Here is a 15,777-nt window from a genome sequence, read left to right on the forward strand (position 1 = left end):
AGATCAATCCACGTAACATGCTAGAATAGTATTCTCTCTAGTCTTTCTTATAAGGAGCCATATTCTTTTACTGATTCTTTTTATAAGATACTTTATAGTTGATATGTAGTATTTATTACGATTTTTCTATTTACATTTAATAATTAAGGTTAGAAGAATCTAAATTTTAAACTAAAAAATGTAGATGATAATAGTAGAGTTAGTTTAATGATATTAATTAAAAAAGAGTAAAATCTTTGTTATAATACAAAGTTTTATAAATAAATAAAAAAACTAAAACTAATTTTAACTATTTTTTTATAAAAAGCACCAAAGGAAGAAGTTAACTAGCTCTGATTAGCTTACTTAACGCTCATTGCTAAAATAAGATGGAGTGCATAAATGCACACAATTTATCTCTAATACTACTTTCGTTTCAGCAAAACGTATAAAATTGCGGGACGAACAGCTCACAACAACGTTCTCCTGAAAGCTCAAAGTGAACAATATGTAACTGGATCTACGTTTATTTCTTATGCCATCAAACTATTGTATGCTCCAAAGGGTGCGGTCACAGGGGAAAACAAGCATTATGGCACTATTTCTACACCTAGCAACATGTAACAAGAAGAAAACATCCTAGAGGTACAGATACCAATGAGACATGAATACTGACGCCAAATTGATGAAGCCATCCTTCGACTTCATCTGCTCAGCCTCTACATCCCAAGAAATTCTCCACTAAAAGAATACTGACAGATCATATTCAAAATTTCCTAATGCATACCAAACATATACAAAGCATTTATTATGATTGGTCTATTTCTTAAAAAGTCAAAGCAAACTTTTATTTAAGCGAATGTGTTAAGAGAATATCCACAAACTTATTAATTATTAACATTTCTCTTTCCTACAAATATTTGTGCATATTATTTATGATATTGTTCAGTTCATATATAAATACACTACCTAGTGAAAAACAGCTTGATTGTTGGTGCATAAGTAAAGATTGAAATACGGTGCAAATAACAAAACTAACACCTCACTATTTATGGCAAGTCTTTAAAAGTATAATTTGCCAGAGAAAATTTATTATTTAAGAGAAACCTAAACTTTGCACATAAAATTGTCCTAGTCCTAGGCCTTTGATGGTAAAGGGATGAAAGACGAGAAGAATCATACGCGCACGCCGTACAGGAAAATTAGATATGAGATGTGGGAATGTATTCCAAACTCCAAGCATATTTACAACAGCACAAGAAGCCTGACTAATTCCACAAATCTTTATTTAGAGCATTATTTTACTTAATGAACCCTACAAAGCTAATGAATACAGCCAAGGAGGATAACAATGCTCATATGTCAAAAGCATGGGCTAGAACGAATCTTTTCTCCACCAGTTCACTACAGGGGAAAGATTGTTTGATAGCACTTAATCTGGAGAAATAGTAACTAATTTTTCAAAATCTTTCCAAAAAAATTACAAAAATAATTATTTATTGAAAATTAGTTGATACAATAAATCTAATCAAAGATAATGTTATCTGAACAATATGCAAATCTAGATGCAAATGTGAAATGTACCATTGACACAAAATGCACAAGGATTGGGCCATTCATTTTCATTCCTTGGCTAACATAGCATCGCATCGATGGATGTGTTCAATGTCGTCATCCTCAGACACGAGAAAGGCATCTATGAACAGCCAACTCGCTGTAAAGATTGACTTCAAGCTTTGGGACTTGCAGAAAATAGAAAAAACAATTTGACAAAGTAAAAAGATAAATTTGAAAAATGGAGATATTTTAGCGGTAAGATTCTGAGATGAACCCTAATTCACTGCTTTCGCAAAGTAAATTAACGACACACCACCGACCTACAGAGCGTAATGCTCCGACTTGAAAGAGAGGGATGATTATCAAACATATTATTGACAAATATAATTAAAAATATCAGAAGAACAAAAATAACTAAGAAAAAGAAGAAACTATAAATGTGGTCATCTGGATTTCGAATTGGAGAAACGAGAAATCGAGATTCTTCCACTGCGATGGAAGCATTTTTTTACTCAATCACAGACACATGCACACACACATATATATAGCAGAAGCAGAGTGCGATCGTAAACCCTAGAAGGGAGTCGAAATTGCCGTTACTCACTTTTCAAATATAATATTAAAAATATGTTTAACTTTTTAATATACCGTTACTGTCATTTCTTTCTTGTTTATAATAATAAATGTGTAAAATATTTAAAAACTAAGAGACGAAGACAAAATTTAAAAAAAAGGGAATTAATAGTTTTGAATTAACAAGCAGATAGATTGATAAAACATTATTTTAAAAGTAAGCAAATAAAAATTAAAAACAAAAAGAATAGCATTCATACTCAAAAATTTATTTTGTCAATATTATTAGCATGCATAAATTCAACAAATTTTATGCATATTGAAATCATAACTAAGATCATCTAAAAACGTCAAAACACCAACATGAGAATGCATCATACTCATCACATGCTACATATTACGGTTTCATAGCTATAAGTTCAATTTAAAGAAACGTACTCAAGTTCAAAATTTACGACACTTGACTAAGTCCAGACACAAAAACAAAATTAATCTTATCCTCAAGAGGTTTTGAGCTGGATAAATTAATATTCTATCTATTTTATTCAAATTGTTTCCTTTAAATAAAATGAACATACAAAAATACGTATGTGTTTTATACATAATAAAATTTGAACAATAAAAGTAACCAAAGGTTTTGAGTTGGATAAATTAATATTCTCAAATTTTCATTATATTCTAATACAAAATTGAACTGTTCAATTGTTCATACACTCCTTGTAAGATTCATGAAGAAGAAAATGGTGCCTTTGAAGCTTGTATGTATGTACAAAAGATTGCAGCTGACGAGTAGTAGATTCTAGAAGTCTGAATGATATACACATACTAGACTTGAGTGTGTTATGGGGGTGCGGCAAAGAGGGCACTCTGGCTTTTCGTTGCACCATTCCGTGATACAGTTCCTACATGGATCATAACAAACTGAAAGATGAGAAACAGAGAAAGAAGCAGGGCACGGGAAAAGCATTAAGAATGCTGAAGACTATACCAGCAGAATACATGGCCACAGGAAGTAGCAGTTGGGTGTTGACGATTACTCAGGCAAAGTGTGCATTTACTAACCCCACTAGTTCCAGGATACTGCAAATAGAAAAAAAAGGATTCATCCAAATAAGCATGATACGCTAGAGATGACATGATGGAACTACCTAATTCCCTTTAGGCTTTTAATTTAATTTTGCCATAGTAAATCAACTATTTCTCAATAGACAATAGGCTTCCTTGGCTTTTTCACACGTAGTGTAATTTTACGTGGTCTTTATGAATCTAGTGTAACTTTCAAATTCTAAACCAGAACCGATCAACACAACTGTGTAAGTTTAAAGTATATGTTTATCCCTCTGCAGATCCAGAAATTTTCTAAGCAACATATGACACATTATCTCGCCTTTAACCCTCAAAGCAACAAGCATGCACTAAAATATCATAATTTAAAATGGGGAAAAGAGGGATAATCTGATGAGAGAATTGAACCTCAGAAGATGAAGAATCAGAGACCCAACTTCCTTTGTCGATATCTGGAGTTGCCAGAGTACCCTCTTCATTCAAAACAGGCAAACCATGTCCTATGATATGATAAAAACTAACTTAAAAGGCAGAAAAAGTCCAAGGCACATGTGTAGACATAAAAATTAAGAAAATGAAAAAAAAAAACTGAATAAATAATAAGCTGAAATGATTAATTGGGAAAATTCAATAACCTGCTGAGCTGTAGTGGGTTGCCAAGGATGTCTGATGAACTGAACCAGCAATTGAAGTAAAATTTCTTCGACGCAGCCCTTCAGCAGCTATTATACAAAGTTGAATCAACAGAAATACCCCTAGTATTTGGTATCTGCAGAGAGGCAAATTATAGATAACACAAACCCTAAATCTAAAACCTCGAGAGAAGAAACATGGTTTACTATAAAATGACTGATAAGAAATGATATAGTTACATTGGGGGAATTAAACAACGGAAATTTCCAACTATAAAGGCCACATTTATGTTTTCATGAGAAAGTAAATAGATTGAACACCAACACAAACTGTCATTGGCACGACAGACCTTTCACAAAGCAATTTCAATGGGTCACCTACCCAAAGAGGTTTTATTTTAGTACATTAAAGCAAGAACAAAATAGAAATTGAAATTAAATAAAAAGAAAACATAACAGTAGCCAGTAGGAATAGATAAGCCCTATGATCACACTTTGTCATATCAAACTAAATCAACAGGAAAATTTCTCCAATTGACCACACATTTTTCAAATTTAAATATTTCAAAAGACTTTACCTGGGTCTTTGATTAGATGCTTTACCAATGAACACATACCGAATGCCTGCAGCACGTTTGGATATATGATAATAGAGGCCTGCAGAAAGGAATGATGGCAAGATTTAGAAACTTTGCTTTACACATTTAATTTTAACAACTACCATGAGCCCATCAAGTAAAGAATCACCTTCAAAATAGAAAAACATGAGGTTAGCACGAAGAACCAACTGCAACAACTCACGAACAAAAGGAAGCATCTGATGGCAGAGCATAAAAACAAGATTCAACAAATAAAAAAGGCATTTAACTAAGCCAATTAAATGTAGTCAGATTGTTAACAAAAACAGCTACACAAAAGCAGTCCCATAGAAACGGTGGCCAATTATATTGTGACTAGTAAATTCCCTAATAATTTAAAAGAACAGCCACCAGTATACAGTTGTAATACATGACTTCAAGATCCATGTTGAATGAGCAAAATACATGCACGATTAATATACCGTAGGCCATCTCCGAACCAAATGCAACCAAAATCCACTCAGTTTCCTCTTCAACCTTGTCAAAGTTGTAACAGATTGTCCTGGCGTGGATGAAGGAGGAAGTTCACTGGCACCAGAAATCTGAGAACTACCAGTCCTGCGTACACTTTCAGCATAACCCTCAGCAGAGTCTGAATCAGCAAGGACAATGCCTCGTGAAGCAATTCTAGAACTGTGACATCAACAAACAATCAAATCATCATAAATTCAACAGACATACAGCTCAACCACATTGATAAATTGGAAGACCATGAAGAACCAAGAAAATTAAAAACCAACCTAATCCGTTCGGCAATATATGGAATAGCCGTCTGGTATACAATGAAAAGAGCACGCCTTGCAGGGGTAGGAGGAAGTCCATAAGGTCCTGCAACCTAATAAACCAATCAACAACTATCAGATGCGATGATGCCAACACAGAGGGGAATTTAATTTGGGACAAAACTTAGGTACAATACCATAGGTGCTTTTGGTGTTGTTTTCCAATTAAGATTGAAGTTTCACTTTGATAATCCAGGAAATAAAGGTGGGCACATATTATCATGGTAAAACATTAATCTTAATTGAAAAACAACACCTAAAATACTTATAATACTGCACCTAAGTTTTGTAATTTAATTTATTAAATCAGGTACAATAAATCCAGCAAAACATAACGAAAACCTCTAATTCAAGAAAAAAACAGAGAAAAAAGTAAAATGTAAACTTGAAAGGCATTATTTACTTCACAGTGGAATGAAGGAAAACCTGAGTGATGTCGCAGTATTCCTCTCCAAGGGTTTGTTGTCCCGAACCAGTTGTGAGCAAATAGTAAAGCATTTGCCCTAAAAGTTTCGTCTGCAAAGGAATCAACGCGAAAGCACAGTTAGTTAGTTAGTTACTCACTCACTTCACGTTCAAAGTTGAAACATAGATCTTCCGACAGAGAGATTACCTCGTTTTGATAAGCCACCGCGACTCTGGTACCTGAACGGTAAATTTAAATTCATTTGTATTATTAAGAACTGCATTAAACGAAAAAAGAAACAAAAAAATAAGCGTTGATGAGAGATAGAGAGAGACCAAAGAGGTGACGGAAAGCGTCACGACACGCTTCGTAAACGAAAGAGGCGTATTGGTCATCCTTTTCGGCAGCTCGCATCATTTCCGGCTGAGCCGCCAGAGGGAAGCGGCGTGGCTCGGTGGTGGTGCTGGGACCTGCTTCCGCAGCGTCGCCGGAATCTGAGCCATGCCTTCCAAGGTGACCCCACCCCATACCCTTTCTGTTCTAACGCTGTTTTAACAACACTGTAAAGTGTTATCTATCTACCCCCTCTTGTGTGTTTTCTTAAGCCTTGCCAAACGCAACGGGACGGAAAAAAAAAAAAAAACACGCACACACACAAAATAATTGCAAGACGCAGTTGCCGGGGATCGAACCCGGGTCACCCGCGTGACAGGCGGGAATACTCACCACTATACTACAACGACTAGGTGCAAGTAATTTGCAGAATTTAAAACTAATTTATGTAAAATAAATTTACAAATATCATCGCTAAATATGATATATGGAAATAAAACTTTAGGGTTTTTTAAAAAATGTTTAAGGAGTTCGAAATTTGTATTATAATAGAATTTTATCCTTTACCGCATAGTTCTTTTCTAAATGTTAATACGATTGCTTAATCTTAAAATAATAGCTAAAAACATTTTTATTTTGGACTTCTATTTTTGTTCTTAAGTGATAATGAAAATAACTAATCGAAAAACCTATCATGTCCACTTAAGCGCAGGTCGTTATTAGAAAGAAGAATTTCGCTTTTTGTATACGTTTTTTTTCCAACGTGTTATTATTTGATTACATATGTAGTGGTAGAGTATAATTTTTTTATTTTAAAATAAAAAATGTTAGTAAAACAGTTTTTGACATTTTTCTTAACTCAGTTTTATTATTCCTAATTTAATATTTATTCCTCATATTTTTATATTTTTAACTAATAACTAATAATACAATTAAAAAAAACGTGTGTTTTACACTCCTGTTTCGAAATTTATCCTTGTCTATCAACATTTCCGCATAGCCATTGATTTTTCTGTAGGATAACACCAAATGGGGTCAACTTGAGCTAAATAAAACAATGTTTCAATCATATATACAACTTATAATTTTTATACGTTTATATAATATTTTCGCTTTTTTTAATGTTAGTTTTTCTTTTTATCTCTATCTTGTTATCGCATGGTATTATTTCTAGCATCTTTTCATTATTTTTTCAGTTCACTAAATGTGAACCATTTTGCTTGAGATGATAATTTTTTTTTCACACGAAACCAATTATTGGATTCAAACAGTGTATTTGAGAGATGAGTTTTAGATAATATGAAAAGGGAAGACATATATTTAAATTTTCAATTTAAAAAGTTATATACTATTCATGAAGGTAAATAAAATATTAACGTATTAAGTTTATATACTATAAATTATAAGTTTAAAAATGATGAATTAAAAATAAAAATATTTATTTTTAAGGGTTGGATATTTGAAAAAATCCACCTAAGGAATAAATATTGCTTTTAGCCTTTATAAATAAATTAATTTTATTAATTGTTGGGAAGTAATGAAAAAGGTCATATTTAAGACTAGAGACAATAGTATACTTATTTTGGTATTTGTAAATGGGGTTTCATCATGCGGAGAATTTTATGACTCTGGACTTTGATCCATTGGACTTGCAGGGCCTCTTGTCTGGCCTTCTTAATGGTATAACGGGCTTAAACGTTGTTGGGCTGAAGCTTCAATGCTCTAGCTTTTGCAAAATGAACAAAATGAAAAACATCTACACAAATTTGACTAATGAACTAAAGCACTCGCATCGTAAAATTTTTAAATTTTGTTATGAGTAAATGTTTTATATAATAATGTTTTCCTGTTCTTCTATAAGTTATTGTTTTATTAAAGGCCAATCATCATCGGGACCCAACAGTTTGTAAAATGTATATGATTAAATTACACCCTACACCTTTCTACTTTGCTATATGTGCAAATTATATTTCAATATTTGACATGCGTAAAAAATTTCTTAATTTTAATTTTAATATTCAGAACCCAAAAGCGCCTTCAATCATGTGATGTCATTGAAACTTATCTTAACTCTTTGAACATTATAATTAAGTGCAAAAATATCACAGCTGAATAAAATTCGATGTTCGTTCATACTAAGATTTAATATACACACGATTCTATATTAAAAGTACAACCTATAATTTTTTATGATTATTATGATTAATTTTTTTATGTAGTTTATTTATTCATTAATTTTTAAAACATTTTGTTTTTATTTTTTTTAATCTTTATATACTTAAATAACATAATTTTAACTATATAATATTTTTTCTATTTCATCATTCATTTAAATAGACCCTAAAGATATTACGAACTTGTGATTTCTAAAATACAATGTAAAGGCCCACTTAAACAATTGTGTTTATTTATTAATTTTCGAATTTTGTAGAAAGTGCCCGACCTAACCTATACGGCTATACTTTATAATTTCAGCTATTGATTATTAATTTTGTATTTAAAGTTAAAAATGCTGTGTTTGAATTTTTTGCAATGTTTAAATGAAAATAAACGCGTTGAGATTAAATGAAAAATAATATGACAGAATGAAATAAAGTAAAAAGTAATAATATTAATATTTTACGAAAAATTAAAAAAATCATTGCATTATTTGAAAAGTGAGTATTAATAAAATAACAAATCAACTCTCATTTTGTCAAATTAGGGAAAGAAAAATACAGCACTCCTCTTTTTCTTTTTCGTTTTCTTTTTCCTCTCCTGATTAGCTAAATGAAAATTCGAATTCATGTAATGTGTGGATTTAGTCTTACATTAATGTCTTATGAGACAATCAAACTAAACAAAGATCTAAACACAATCATGTATGGAATGGTACCAAACATCTTTAACCTTTTGAATCAACCCAAGTTGTACCTAGACATCTTGTTTCTTGGCACGCGCCTGCTTAGTTTATCTCCCATTTCAAAGCTCAAACCAACACTCACGTCAAAAGCCACACACAATTGACCAGCGATCATGTAATTTGAAATCATGTGTCACCATTTTATTTTGAACCCTGTTAACTCAATGGCAATAGTAACCATGAGATATGAACTTCACATGTGAATACAGTTTAGTTTCAATGTACTTGTTCAAATCTAGTTAAAGGAATTGCTCTTTCACATGGCCCTTAAATTAGACTTTATTCAGGGATTCTCAACTTTTTTTAAGGAAAGCAATAAATATTGTAATTATTTTATATTTTTTTAGTAGAAATTAATAGTATTAGATGCTGAAATTGAGTTTAAAGATTGAGGTTAATATTTAAAGGAAAAAATAAAGCCAATGGCAATAATACACGTGTGAATCACAGCACGAGTTAGGTGACAAAAGAAACAAAATATCCTTTGGTTGGAATTTGATTGCCTAACCAGGCAAAATCAATGTGACCAATATCGCATGGTAAACGAAGAAAACAACCAATAAGAGAACTACAACAGGTAATGTTGTACTTGAAAAAGCAGAGCAATGTGACAACAGAACAAACAAGAAATATGTGCTACTTATCTTATTACTGACAAAAGTGGCAGTCACTCAAACTCCTACAATCATTTAACTCTGAAAAAAAACAAAGTGGAATATTAATATGAACGAAACATTGCCAACATGAGCTTTATTCTCATTAGTTATAAGAGTGTGATTATTGTACGAGGCTCAATAATTCTCTTAACCCAATACTCTCAACAATTCTATGTCACCCAAATTAAATGCCATTTGTTATGTGACAAATCAACCACTTTACAATTTGACACCAATAACATGTTGAACGGTTAATGGGGGGAAAAAAATAAAGTGTTCGAGTAAAGATTGAATTTATCTTTAATGCCTTTGACAAGTGACAAGCTTCTAAATTGACTGAATTCATTTATTGCATTGGTAGAAATGATAAGTGGATAAGAATACATGAGAAAAGGTCGTAGCAATTATATGCTCTTGTCTATTGGATTTGGACTGTGAAATATACACAATTGATGTTATTGGTTATTAGATTGAGAAGCTATTTGACTCCGACCAATATGGTTTTCAAAAGAGATGCTTGTATGATTTCCCTTAAGAACTAATAGATGAGACAAGTTTGCGTTCATTTGAGCATATATGTGGAAACGTGTCAAAACAGGAAGAATCAAGACAAGCAGCCACTACCATTATCTTATGGTACACTCTTTGATTGAACCAAAGACTTGAAAGAAAGAATGATCACGCGTTTGAAAATTACAAAACCCCCACTATCAACACCCCAATTCTAAATAAATTAAAATACACAGTATCATCATATAATAATGAGTTCTGAAACATGGATTCTCCCATCACATACACAAAATTTAATATAAAACACAGCAAAAGTAAGTCATATAAAAATTTATATGAATACAATATTAATAAACAGTATAACATGTAATACGAATATTGAAGAATGGTACATGTCAAAACCGTGTTTAGTATTCTCATGATTGAAAACCAAAGGCTTTCAAAGTATTATCTTGATAAACCCCCTTTTCTTTAGGGACGGTGCCCAATGTCTCATCTATCGAACTTAGGTTTAAGCTTGTTGCAATCAAACTTTCAATTGGTCACAAACATCAACACAACTAAGATACTTCTTGGTGCAAATTTCAACTGCTAGATACCCTTGCGGCTGTTTCAACCATAGTCACATCAAACATTTTATTTTTGCGTGCGTATCTTAACGAACCTAAACGATATCCTATAAGATCTATAATAATAGTCACCCTTAACTAATTTTGTTCAAAATTGCAAAGCCCCCAGATGCGACACAAAACTTTCATATGCATTCTAACAACATTTCTGTCCAAAACAAAAAATTTATTTTTGTCATACCATCACCTAGTACTCACAAATAATCTTTATGGCCTCATGATCAATCTTTGAATTATGTCATCTGAATATCTACACTTACTCATATATATATTTTTATTAAACAATCGAACAACGCATTAGTTTCTAATAAATGTGGAAGGGTGTGCTATGGAAAAATAAAAAGATTATGGACATTATAATAATATTGGTTTACCCACCGGCCTCTTATCATATCTAAGAATTTTACCAAAAAGTAGTGGCAATGTGAAGAAGGAAAATGGCTATTTTGCACCCACCTCAACTGCTATTGTCTTTCTGACACAAATGTGTCTTTAAAAAAATTGGTGAAATTTGTGGTACATGTCAAGAATTTCTAGTTGAAATGTCCCCTTAGTCTGATACAGCTCAAGTTACAGCAGAAATAAAGAAGAAGAAACAAAGAAAGGGTAGAAAAAAACAGGAAAAAGGGAGAAAAGTGGATAGGTTTTCTTAATCTCGAAGTATTTAAAAGTATTCAATTTTATTAAAAATATATATTTATTGTATTACAATTTTTCAAAAAAATAAATAAACATTAGTTATTTAAATTTAATTTGTAAAAGCTGAAGTTAACAATTTCTTAACTTTAAATATGAACCATAACATTTTTTTTTCCATGAAACACATTAATAAATCTAACTGACGTGATTGAGATCTTTTATGAATCCAAAACATGCCTCAAGGTAACATCACAAGTCAATAATATAAACCCATGAAATGAGAAAATTGGTCCAGCTGCGCCTAACTGTCCTAATTGCGAGTGCATGATGACAAAAATAGTGATGAAAATTTGTGAACCTACTTCCAATCACGCTGAGATTAAACGTCACCATTTTACATAAATATTCTAAATGCTTCGAAATGCTGTTTTATCGATATTTTATATTGTCAAAGATTTCATCAAAATTTGAGGTCTGTGGGTTTGGAATTAAACTTTGGATAAACTTTATTTACTAATAGAAAACTGGTGGGGATTTTGTTAATAGAAAATGGGTAACGTTGAAAGATATTTCTTCAAGAATTTAATGATATTGTTTATAGCTTAGTGTGCTCTTTTGCATAAAGTTTACATCTTAATTAATTAATGCCACAAAGCACTTATAAGGACTCGGTTTGGGGCAACTGAAGTTGGGTTCGGACAAGACATGTTAAAGTTTCATAATAATTGAATTGAATGAAAATTCATCTGAAGCATTTATAAAATTTCTTGTTTAGATTATTAAATATGTAACAATGGGATGCTGTGGAGGTGAAACGTGACAACATTTCATCATGCTCAAGGCTCATCCAGTACCCCTCCAATGGAGTTTGGCAAGAAACCCACTTGCTCCTTCAAGTTAATGGGATTATCTCTTGGTTATCCGTTAGGACAGATTTGCTTTAAAAAAAATATTAACTACTCATTTTTAACATATTTTTTTATTATTAATTAGCATTTATTCAAAAATATAAAATTATGAAGAAAAAAAAACATCTATAAGAGTAAAAATAAAGTAAAACTTATAATTTTAAAAAAAATTAATTAATTAAAAATATATTAAAAAGTGTGTTTTCAACTTCCAAAAAACTTTTCTGTATTAATTACTTCATAGCAAATAACTTCGGATGCTCATATATAAATATATGACATTGGTGTGTGATTTATTATTTTTATATTGTGAATAACTTAATATATAAAAATTTTTTTATTGATTAAATTGCTGAATTTTAATCTTATTTAGTTATCTATATTAAATTTTGTTAAAATTGAACAACTTTAAAAATATAATAAAAAATATTATTTTTATACAATTTAAAAGTATATATTATTTTAATGTTAAGGTATACGGATAAAATATCAAATAATTTTAAATTAATTTAAAATTTTATAAATATAATTTATGTGGTTGAAATTTTTAATTTAATATTTAATTTTAAAAATAAATTACCAAATAAGAAGTAATTAAATAGTACAAAAGTGAGTGTAACTTATAGTAACAATAGTGTATATATGGTTGCAATGATATTTCAAATGCAACATTTCATGTAATAGTTACTTAATAATTATTTTAAATAAAATACCAAAAAAATATTTTAAATAATATTGTTAGATATAAGATTCGATTAAAAATATTAATTTATATATAACAATTTATGATTGAGTGATAATGTAAGTGTTCTTTACAGCTGTTAATGTATTTAAATTAAATTCCTAATTAAATGTCATGGGTGCATGAATATTAGTCACAAACTGTAAAAAATATTTATAACTTTACAGAAACAAAGGGTGCTGGAGAAATAAAGTCTAATAAATAAGTATTAGATTAAAAAATAACCAAACATATATAGTTTTCAAGGGCTTCATCATGTATGATATTTATTGATATGTTGGTTTAGACACTTCAACTTGAAAATTTTTAATATGATACAATCATCAATATGAAAAGAAGCTTATTTGCGTATCTTGTAACTTCTGTACGTTAGCTTGGTTTCTGTGCGCACTGTTAGAATCCCTGCTTTGCATTATTTTTACACATACTTTGAATTTAACCAAAACCCGTTCATAAGCTGCTTAATTTCCAAGACCACAAATTATGCATGCTATTATGATTATTCTGAGGATGTTAAGTCAAAACTTTGTATATTGGTTGTCTTGATCATACTGAATTGATATGGAAAATGTTTTTATATTGATTATTTTAACAAGTTTTAAAAAAATTATGTTATTTTTAAAAGTGTGACTATACTTTATATTATATCATTTAATTATTAATTGATGTAAAACATGGATATAAAAAACCTTTTTTATTAGTAACCCACAAATCGATCTAGTCACTAAAGTTGGTAAATTGAGCTGTTTGTTTCATTAGAAAGAGGACATGAGAGGATTAGAAAAGAGAGAGAGAGAGATTCAATTATGTTTTTGGGTTAAGTACACATCAAACTTAATTGAATTAAGTTAATGCAAATTTAATTTGAGTTCATAACTATGCTTAAACCTTGTAATTTTCACAAATAAATTATTCAAACTGATCCAATCAGACTAACCTATTTTACCAGTTAGTACTTGATTTTGCTTATGACAATTCAATAGAAAAAGAATGAGTTATAATGTTAGATATAGAAAAAAAGAAGTACGTTGATGGATCTAGCAAAGATATTAGTGGAAAAGATAGCATTTGTGGGGTTATTATAATGGATAATTTTCACTTAGCTGTATACGCTGAATCCACAGGACAAACCATGAAACCAATAGCACTACCACTTAACTTATTGTAATTTAGAGAGGCCTTGAATTAATCCAACAGCTAGAAGGAGAGTCCTACGCCCTAGTGCCCTAATACTTTTCCTCTCCTTTATGAAACCAGTTTCTTTGTTTTTTGTTTTGATTGTACCGTATGTGTTTTTCTATTTGATGTCTATGGAAAATTGGGGACACAACAGACAACACTGAAAAAAGATACTAATGCAAGATAGAGCTGTACAAATTCAAATATCATCAGCAATTATTTACATAATTTGAAACTCTTATTTATGAAGTTGTCTACAATACACAATTTTATTAAGTTGTGTGTACCCTATATAACTTATCAAGTTAATGGCCCAACATAAAGTACCCTCATTTCTTTCCCATTAGTTTAGTGGGGACAAAAGGCCAATTTCATGGTTTTTAAGTTCGAATTAAGTCTTTTTTTAATTGTAAGTAAAATCTAATTGTTCTACAGACCTTTTTACATATCGCTTTCTCCAAGTTACTGGCCCAACTTTTTATTTCTATCATAAGCTGTGAGCAACTAAGTCTTTGTCTTGTTTATCAATAAAAAAAATTGTACTTTTATATCTTTTCTCTTATTAACTAATGTTATCCAAATGTTGATGTTTTTCCCTCTTGCATTTTTACCTGCTTTTAAGGTGTGAAATTGTCCTCGGATTCTCGTATCCTCTTTCTTTGATTACGATAATCATCAAATAAAAGTTAGCTGTTTATATATCGTAATGGGATTACGTACAAAATACTTTTGTGCATGAAAATAATGCAACGACTCAACTCATATCTTCAGTGTATATATATGAGGCTCATTGCATTGTGCCAAATATGTAACTTTTTTTTTGTCAGTAAATTAAATGACGTTCCAACTTACGAATGTTCTTCTTCAATTTGGATCCGAAGATTTTTCCACTTTCATTTACATATACTAAAATTGATCATGTCTACAAGTACACATTAGATTGCTTTAGAAAAATTAATATAATTTCATTATTTAAATTTAAATTTTTTTCAAATCTCCTTTGCGGTTCAACCGTTTTAAGTTACACTTACTAGACAGCAGATCGACAAACCCATACAAATTCGGTATTATAATTTCCATTGTAATTAGGGAATGCATTTGTCCTGCATTAAGTCAATTTATACTAAAACAACATATCAACATTAAACTATATTAAATTAATTCTTAAAATTGTAAATATTAATCAATTTAATAAAATTTCATAAGATAATATTTTGGTCTATAAAATTATCAAATAACATCATTTTAATTTACAAAGTTATCAAACGATAGATATTTTAATTTTTAAAATTATAAAAAATAGAAATTAAAATAATTAATTTTGACAATTTTTACGTATTAAAATAATTATAATATATATTTTAAAATTAAACTTATCTAAATATAAGATCATTTTCAGAGTTTATCATTATATTTATAAGAATTCTCGTGATAGTACACTAAATTTTAACCTAAAAAATATTTTATTTTTCTTTACTTACCAGTATTTAGTTTATACATATATGAATTATTTGGCTAATATAATATTATTGTCACTATTTATATATATTACATTGAGTTTAAATTTTTATATTAAATTTTATTACATATTTTTTATTAAAATAAAAGTTTAGAAATATAAGTTATTTTAATTTAAATATAAATTTT

General features: G+C 30.0%; 1 protein-coding gene and 1 non-coding gene across 2 annotated transcripts; both read right to left on the minus strand.

The window, feature by feature from the left end:
• Positions 1-2,632: 2,632 nt before the first annotated feature.
• Positions 2,633-6,206, minus strand: LOC113846880 (peroxisome biogenesis factor 10). The gene is made up of 11 exons (XM_027475601.1): positions 5,968-6,206; positions 5,840-5,871; positions 5,653-5,742; positions 5,185-5,279; positions 4,867-5,077; positions 4,554-4,623; positions 4,385-4,463; positions 3,810-3,943; positions 3,583-3,674; positions 3,098-3,189; positions 2,633-3,011 (listed from the first exon to the last, which is right to left on the minus strand). The coding sequence occupies exons 1-11, from the start codon at positions 6,158-6,160 to the stop codon at positions 2,909-2,911; spliced, it is 1,191 nt and encodes a 396-aa protein (XP_027331402.1). The 5' UTR covers positions 6,161-6,206; the 3' UTR covers positions 2,633-2,908.
• A 97-nt stretch (positions 6,207-6,303) lies between these two features.
• Positions 6,304-6,375, minus strand: TRNAD-GUC. Its single transcript has one exon. It is a non-coding gene; the product is annotated as a tRNA-Asp (tRNA).
• Positions 6,376-15,777: the final 9,402 nt, after the last annotated feature.

This window comes from Abrus precatorius, unplaced genomic scaffold (genome assembly GCF_003935025.1).
Source record: "Abrus precatorius isolate BTA unplaced genomic scaffold, Abrus_2018 Scaffold8, whole genome shotgun sequence".
In the NCBI taxonomy this organism is placed as follows: Eukaryota; Viridiplantae; Streptophyta; class Magnoliopsida; order Fabales; family Fabaceae; genus Abrus; species Abrus precatorius.